We start from the raw sequence: 8,194 nt of genomic DNA on the forward strand, positions 1-8,194 counted from the left end.
TGCCATAGGCAAGGGGGAAGGAAAACCGCCGGAACAGCATGACAGCCAAACACACAAGTACATTCCAGCCTTATCTCGCTCAAGGCTGTCTCCCAGGGTAACCCACAGCGGCTGGAGGGGAGTGATCTCTACAACCCACGAAACATGCTCCGTTGGCAAATGTGATTTATGACATACCTTGAGGGGAGGGGGGAAACAGGGTCATGATTGGGGCGTACATTACATGGGGTCAGAGTTGGCTTCACTTGAGTAAGTTCTGACGTGGAGCTAATAAATAACTGGATTTCTTTTTAAGCTTGGCTCGAGGCTCATGATTTAATTAGGGCATCTGTCGGAACCCTGACAGTAGTACTGCAGGCTACTTCTACTGACTGCCAGCTGCCAGCGGTTCAATCCTGATTAGCTCAAAGTTGACTCACCCTTCCGTACTTCTGACGTTGGTAAAATGAGGACTCCAATTGTTGGGGGCAATATGCTGACTCTGTAAACTGCTTAGAGAGGGCTGTAAAGCACTGTGAAGCAGTATATAAGTTTAAGTGCTATTGCTATCTCTTATTATTGTAGCTCTGACTTCTGCATGAGTTTTCACACAAGCACCGGATCCAAAGCTAAAAACGTATCTATTTTTTCCCTTCTTTATGGATGCCCTGATGTCTAATAAGGGTGGATTTGTGGCTAAACCCCTTTCCACATTGGGAGCATATGTAAGGTTTCTCTTCCGTGTGATTCCTCTGGTGTCTAACAAGATGGTGGCTGTAAACAAAGCCTTTCCCACATTCTGAGCATTTAAAGGGTTTCTCTCCGGTGTGGATTCTCTCGTGCGTCTTCAGCTGCGACGGCCTGTTGAAGCTTTTCCCGCATTCCGAACATTTATAGGGTTCCTCGCCCTTGTGGGTTCTCTCGTGATTATGAAGACTTGACGTTTGGTTGAAGCTCCTCCCACACTCGGAACATTTGTACGGTTTCTCTCCCGTGTGGATTCTCACATGGACAACCAGATTTGATTTGAGGCAGAAGCTTTTCCCGCAATCGGAACATTTAAAAGGTTTCTCTCCGGTGTGGATTCTTTCGTGTCTCCCCAGGCTTGCTTTGTCTCCAAAACCTTTCCCGCAGTCCGAGCATTTATAGGGTTTCTCCTCCAATGGCATTTTCCCTTCTGGAAGGTGAGTCTGGTGATGTTTCATAAAGTAAGAGATTTGCCGGAAGCTTTTGCCACAGTCTGGACACTTATACGGCTTCTCTCCAGTGTGAGTCCTCTCGTGTTCTTTCAGGTTTCCGGCCTGGCTGAACCTTTTCCCACAGTCACAACATTTGTACGGTTTTTCTCCCGTGTGAGTCCTTTGATGGGCAATGAGGTTAGAGCTGGTGCTGAAGGATTTCTCGCAGCCCGAGCATTTATACGGCTTCTCGCCCGTGTGAAACCGATAATGGGTGGCCAGCTCAGAGTTCTTTCGGAAACTCCTCCCGCAATCCAAGCAAGTGTACGGTCTCTCACCCGTGTGGGTTTTCTCGTGTTCTTTCAGGGACCCAGATCGGCTGAACCTTTTCCCACAGTCCGGGCATTTGTATGGTTTCTCTCCTGTGTGGGTCCTCACGTGCAAAACAAGGCTTCCTTTGTGGCTGAAGTTTTTCCCGCAATCGGGGCACACAAACGGTTTTTCCCCTGTGTGGATTCTCGCGTGGGCAATCAGGTTGCCTTTTTGGTCAAAGCTCTTGCCGCAATCCAAACACTTGTATGGTTTCTCCCCAGTGTGGATCCTGTGGTGTCTAATCAATTTAAAGTGGGCATTGAAGGACTTCTTACAGTACAAGCACTGGTATACGGCCTGCTCGTCTTGAACTACGCCGCAGAGCGGACTCTTCTCCTGCTCGCCTTCACAGAGTCCCTCCTGACAGGGGATTTCATTGCCCCAGGAAGAAATGCAGTTAACTGTAATCTTTCTTTCCAGAGTTTTCTCCTGATGCCTCCACAGTTCTTGGTCACCTTTCACAGGTTCTCGGTGCACAAGATTGCTGCGCACATTCTCTTCGGCTGCTCCTTTCTGTTTCTCAGGTTCCCATTCACAGACCTCATCTTTTACCTCAGACATGTAACGTTTGCCTGAAAGAATAAGCAGAGATTTAAAAAAAAATACAGGTAGTCCTTAACTTACAAGAGCAATTGGGATTGGAATATTTTTTAACTCTTTTTTTTTAATAAAAGTTTTTTTATTTTTAGACCAACAAAGATAAACAAAACATGAAACATAAAACCATCATCAATTACATATACATATGGCATGTCGTTTGGTTACAAGCATTTGTGCATCACCGCTTTCAATTATATATAACATCACAGATTGTCCATCAAGTATACATAGGTACGTATTGTGGTCCAGCAGGAGCCGTTGGAGCTGCCACCAGACTCTGACAGCGAGGGGCCCTATGAGTCGGCTCTGGAGGATGTGGAGGACCCTGGACAGGGTTCCGACTCCGAGCAGGGCGCAGAGAGGCTGGTTGGCCACCAGGAGGCGCCTGAGCCTTGGACCAGTGGGGAGGAAACAAGGGAGAGTAAGCCGGACACCAGCAGTGAGTTGTTCCTGGATGCACGGCACCGAAGAGCTACTAGGCGTCAGGAACTATTACGCAATTACAGGAGGTAATTGCACTCAGCTGGTGGTCATTAGGCTCCTCTCCAGACTATAAAAAGACTGCTTGTGCACACACCCTTTTTGCAACGCAGGAATGAATGTCGGAGAACATTGTTATGAGCTTGGAAGGCTGGATTGCTGCCAAGCAGGATTGCTGCCCAAGCTTGTCTATGCCGGTTTGCTGCCAAGGATCTGTCTGTCTGTTAATTAAATGCCGTAACTTATCTTTGGCTTGGAGTGTGTGTTGGTGTGGGACAAGGGGGGGGGGGTCAGAACAGGTACGTTATTATCATTATAGATCATACGTTCAGCTTACAATTGTTATTCCTTCATTTTAAACAAATATTCTAGAGATTAGATTCATGTATATACCAACATTCCATTGCGTCATTATTAGTCTATTTAGTAATAATATGTCTTTCTAGTATCACATTCTATTGTTCTTGCAATATGAAAAAAATGTCCAACATTTTGTACTTGTACATCACCATTTTCAGTTGTATATAAAGTCACAGATTATCCATCAAATATACATAGATACGTTGTTATCATTGGACATCACATGTTCAACTACAATAGTTATTCCTTCGATTCATATATATATAGTGTCACAACCCCTGGTATGCCCAAATATGGGAGGAGGCCTACTGCTTCCATTCTCTGTCTATCGGCTCGTCACAAGAGACCATCCAGACAGAAACCCAATATTTTTACTGTTGCCTTTGTTACATTTGTGTTGTATTTGTGCTGATAAATAAATAAAGGGAGACTAGTATAGATCTATTTCAAGCTATTTAGCTCTCATCAGGTTCTAATCCCAGTAAGGGTATGGCTAGTGATGAGAGCGAAATAGCTTGAAATAGATCTATACTAGTCTCCCTTTATTTATCAGCACAAATACAACACACACACCCCACCCCACCCCACATACATACATACATGTGTGTGTGTGTACGTGTGTTGTATTTGTACTGATAAATAAATAAAGGGAGACTAGTATAGATCTATTTTAAGCTATTTAGCTCTCATCAGCTAGCCATACCCTTACTGGGATTCGAACCTGTGCTGTACTGCATCTTAGGCAGATCTGTTAACCACTAAGCCACAGAGTTCGACTCCTTATCAGCTGAGCTGGGGTGGTAGGTATCTATTTAGAGTTACAACCCCTGGTATGCCCAAATATGGGAGGAAGTTCACTACTTCCATTCTCTGTCCATCGGCTCGTCACAAGAGACCATCCAGACAGAAACCCAATATTTTTACTGTTGCCTTTTTGTTACATTTGTGTTGTATTTGTGCTGATAAATAAATAAAGGGAGACTAGTATAGATCTATTTCAAGCTATTTAGCTCTCATCAGCTAGCCATACCCTTACTAGGATTCGAACCTGTGCTGTATTGCATCTTAGGCAGATGTGTTAACCACAAATGTAACAAAAGGGCAACAGTAAAAATATTGGGTTTCTATCTGGATGGTCTCTTGTGACGAGCCGATGGACAGAGAATGGAAGTAGTGAACTTCCTCCCATATTTGGGCATATCGGGGGTTGTAACTCTAAATATATATATGTATGTATGTATGTATGTATGTATGTATGTATGTATGTATACCAATATTCCATTGCATCATTTAAATCTATTTAATAATAATATGTCTTTATGGTATCACCTATCTCATTCTATTATTACAATATGAAAGTCTTCTCCAAAATTTTTCATTTCCATATTTTTTTATCTGATAGATAACCACTAACTTAAGATCATCTATGGAATTTTTTTCTCACCTTCGTTATCTTTTGCCTGGTCCAAAGTGATGGGTTCTTCTTCCTTTTTAACTCTATCTGGGTCAAAAAGAACGGTGCTGGCAAGCAACTTCTGCAGATCTTCCTTTTGATTCATCCTGGACATCAGAACATCTTCATGAAAAAAAAAATTGGAAAGAGGTCACCGGTTTTTCATCCAGCCTATTCTCATCTTCTTTGGGAAAGGGCTGTATTCCCCTCCTAATGAATGAGAGGCAAAAAAATTTAATCAATGACAGGAAAAATTAGAAGCATTACTCTAAACCTTGCCCCCAGCTTTGCTGATAACAATGCCCGTCGACCTCACCAAAAGGCAACAGTAGGAATAACAGTACTGTTGGAGTAATGGGATAATAATGGATAATGGATAAAATGGATAATCCAACAAATTGCAAGAGGGATGGTTAGCTGAGATGGATGGAAGAACAGCTTTATTTCACCCACCATATTGTCTGGGAATTCTGGACGTTGGGGCTCCCCAAATATTTGGAGATAGCAGGTTAAGAGAGGCTACAGGTGAGCTGGCGCAGTGGTTGGAGTACATACAGTACTGCAGGCTGCTTCAGGTGACAGCTAGCTGCAGTTCAGCAGTTCGAATCTCACCGGCTGAAGGTTGACTCAGCCTTCCATCCTTCCAAGGTGGGTAAAATGAGGACCCGGATTGTTGGGGGCGATAGGCTGACTCTGTAAACTGCTTAGAGAGGGCTGTAAAAGCACTATGAATCAGTATATAAGTCTAAGCGCTATTGCTATTGCTACATAAGATTCTTTCAGCTTCGTTTCCATTTTTTTTCCTCTGGGGTTCAGTGTTTCTGAAATGAGCTATCATGGGATAATCAATACTGACGTCCCGTTATTTTATTAATTTTTCATATTTTTGAACAGCTCATCTCCTTCAAAACTCTTCCAGATTATTGAATTTATGAAGACTATGCCTAGATTCACATTCTAAGAGAACAGGATAGTTTAATGGAGATATAGAACCAGTTTGGTGTGTTGGTTGAGGCCAGAAGACCAGGAGACAGTGAATTCCAGTCTCACCTCAGGCATGAAAGCCACTGGGTGACTTTGGGCCAGTCATTCTCTCTCAGCCTAAACCCACCTGGCAGGATGTGGGGTGAAAACAAGGAAGCAGAAGAATTAGGTATGTTTGACACAGAAAACATAGACATAAAACAAATATTTTAAAAGGGGAAATAAATATAATATGATGATGGGTGGAATGAATCAGTATTGAGGATGAGATCACATAGGTCAAGTCATGGACTGTAATGATATGTGAGAGTGCCTTGGGAGAATAGGAGAAATAACGACTACCTGGGCAGGGGTCGGCAACCGTAAACACTTAAAGAGCCACAAAGGTCCTAACCAGAAGCCCCTTGTTCAATTCTGGAGGCGACTGGAAGTCTGGTTCCCACACCATAGAGTCTCTTCCTAGTACAGAGTCCTTTTTTCTCTACCTGTCCTAACCAAAAGTCCTATGAATTGTGGAGCAACAGGGAGCCGCAGCAGAGGAATGAAAGAACCACATGCGGCTCCAGAAACCACAGTTTCCCTTGCCATAGAGTCTCCTGGTATGTTCTGGTTCCCACCTACCCCTCCAACTGGAAGCTCCTCTCAAAATTGTGATGCCCACTGGCCACAGGGAGCTGCAGCAGAGGGATGAAAGGGCAAAATGCGAGCCGTGGGTTGTTGACCCCTGACATGGAGGCAGCTCAGGCCACAGATGGGAGGAACACATGGGAAGGATTTCAGATTTCCAGAGAGCAAAAATTGAGGAGGGGAGAAATACTTTCGGTCTCGCAAGGTTCCGTTAATGTAGCCTCACAATGCAGGTAGTCCTCAACTTACGACCACCATCGAGCCCAACGTTTCTAAGTCAGGCATTTGCTACGTGGGTTTTGCCCCATTTTACGACCTTTCTTGCCGCAGTCATTAAGTGAACCCCTGCAGCTGTGAGGTTAGTAACACAGTGGTTTAGTGGATCTGGCTTCCCTTTTGACTTTGCTTATCAGAAGATCACGAAAGGGGGATCACATGACCCCAGGACACTGCAACCGTCATAAATATGAGTTGGTTGCCAAGCATCCGAATTTTGATCACGTGATGATGCAACAGTCATAAGCGCGAAAAACGGGGTCATTCGTCACTTTTTTCAGTGCCATTTTAAATTTGCTCACTACCTGTAAAGTAGAATGAGTTCATCTGGCTGTGCTTGTCTGGACTACCTCACAAAGCTGATGTAGACCAAACACAAACCCAAAGTAAGTTACGGCAAAACATACCAAGGATATTATGACGAGGTATGACAAGTTGCTGGGATTGGGTATGTTTTGTTTAATGAAAAGAAGGACCAGGGGTGACATGATAGCCATGTTCCAATATCTCAGGGGCTGCCACAAAGAAGAGGGAGTCAAGCTATTTTGCAAAGCACCTGTGGGTAGGACAAGAAGCAATGGGTGGAAACTAATCAAGGAGAGAAGCAACTTAGAACTGAGGAGAAATTTCCTGTCAGTGAGAATAATTAATCAGTGGAACGACTTGCCTCCAGAAGTTGTGAATGCTCCAACACTGGAAGTTTTTAAGAAGAGATTGGACAACCATTTGTCTGAAATGGAACAGGGCAGGGGGTTGGACTAGAGGACCTCCAAGGCCCCTTCCAATTGTACTTCTATTCTACTTCTACTGTATTCTACTCTACTTTTATTTTACTTTTATTTTAATTCAACTCTATTCCTACTCCTACTCTAATCGTACTCTAACCCTATTCTAATTGTACTCTAATTCTACTCTACTCATTCTTATTCGTATACTATTGTGAACCCAGCCACTCTCAGCTGTCCCAAGTTCCTTACCCTTTTGGCGGGGGGGGGGGGGGAAACTACTTTTATAGAATGGAGGGGGAAGATCGCGGGTTCAAATCAACATCTCAAGGATGCTTCCGAACCAGACGAACCGTTCCCACGACCCTCTTTGCCCGGGTCGCCTTCAGCAAAGGGGTTTGAGCATCCTTGTTCCGCAGAGCGTCCTGCGCACCTCTGCGCTTCCCTGCTGCAATTCGTTCAGCAAAGTGGCTGAGCGCTAAACGACCTGGGAGCCTCCAAACCTAGAGGGACTACAACTCCCATCACCCCCATGGCCAATGGGTGTCGATCTTAGGCTCTCTCTCTCTCTCACTCACTCACTCTCTCTGGCCCACGACGCCTCCCAGCCGCTTCTCCCCTCGGGCTTCTCTCTCTTTCCCTCCCGCGGGCTCCATGTTTCCCTTTGTGCAAAGGCGAAGGAGGCTCGGCTCACCTTCCTCCCTGCCAGGCAGCTTGGCCACGCCCCCTGGGGAAAGCCGGAAGAGGCAGAAGCCGCCACCTTCTTCTTTCTATTCCGCCGGTTCCGCTGAAATACCGGTGGCTCTCTAGGAAGCGACGCTCGGTGCGTTTAACCCTTAAGGGTGATTAGATATGCAATGTAATATATATGGATGGAGCGATGGAACTCCGGGGAAGAAAATGTGCGAAAGTGCGTATATATGTGTCTACACAATAAAATAGAATAAAGAATAAATAAAATAGAATAAAGAATAAATAAAATAAAATAAAGAATAAATAAAATAGAATATATATTCCAGGAAAATAAGTCGTGCGCGCATGTGTGTATAAAAAAATCAACCTACACACAGACACACAGACACACACACATTTCCCTGGAGAATATGTGTGTGTGTGTGTGTAGGGTGATTTTTTATACACACATGTGCACACCAGTGACG

The 8,194-nt window shown here is 44.4% G+C and overlaps 1 protein-coding gene across 3 annotated transcripts; it reads right to left on the reverse strand.

The window, feature by feature from the left end:
- Positions 1-481: 481 nt before the first annotated feature.
- LOC116504543 (zinc finger protein OZF-like) lies at positions 482-7,754 on the reverse strand. Of its 3 annotated transcripts, none has more exons than XM_032211614.1 (3): positions 7,729-7,754; positions 4,414-4,632; positions 482-2,101 (listed from the first exon to the last, which is right to left on the reverse strand). In XM_032211614.1, exons 2-3 carry the CDS (start codon positions 4,535-4,537, stop codon positions 621-623), a joined length of 1,605 nt encoding a protein of 534 aa, XP_032067505.1. In that variant the 5' UTR covers positions 4,538-4,632; positions 7,729-7,754; the 3' UTR covers positions 482-620. The 3 variants fall into 3 exon arrangements, with proteins under 3 accessions (XP_032067505.1, XP_032067504.1, XP_032067503.1); XM_032211613.1 differs by lacking the exon at positions 7,729-7,754 and adding an exon at positions 7,617-7,722; XM_032211612.1 differs by lacking the exon at positions 7,729-7,754 and adding an exon at positions 7,613-7,722.
- Between the last annotated feature and the right edge of the window lie 440 nt (positions 7,755-8,194).

This window comes from Thamnophis elegans, chromosome 2, assembly GCF_009769535.1.
Source record: "Thamnophis elegans isolate rThaEle1 chromosome 2, rThaEle1.pri, whole genome shotgun sequence".
In the NCBI taxonomy this organism is placed as follows: domain Eukaryota; kingdom Metazoa; phylum Chordata; class Lepidosauria; order Squamata; family Colubridae; genus Thamnophis; species Thamnophis elegans.

Coding starts and splice junctions, on each gene's coding strand:
- LOC116504543 (XM_032211614.1), bottom strand. CDS start 4,537: ATGTCCAGGATGAATCAAAAGGAAGATCTGCAGAAGTTGCTTGCCAGC. Junction 2,102..4,413: donor CCAGGCAAAAGATAACGAAG/GTGAGAAAAAAA, acceptor TTATTCTTTCAG/GCAAACGTTACATGTCTGAG.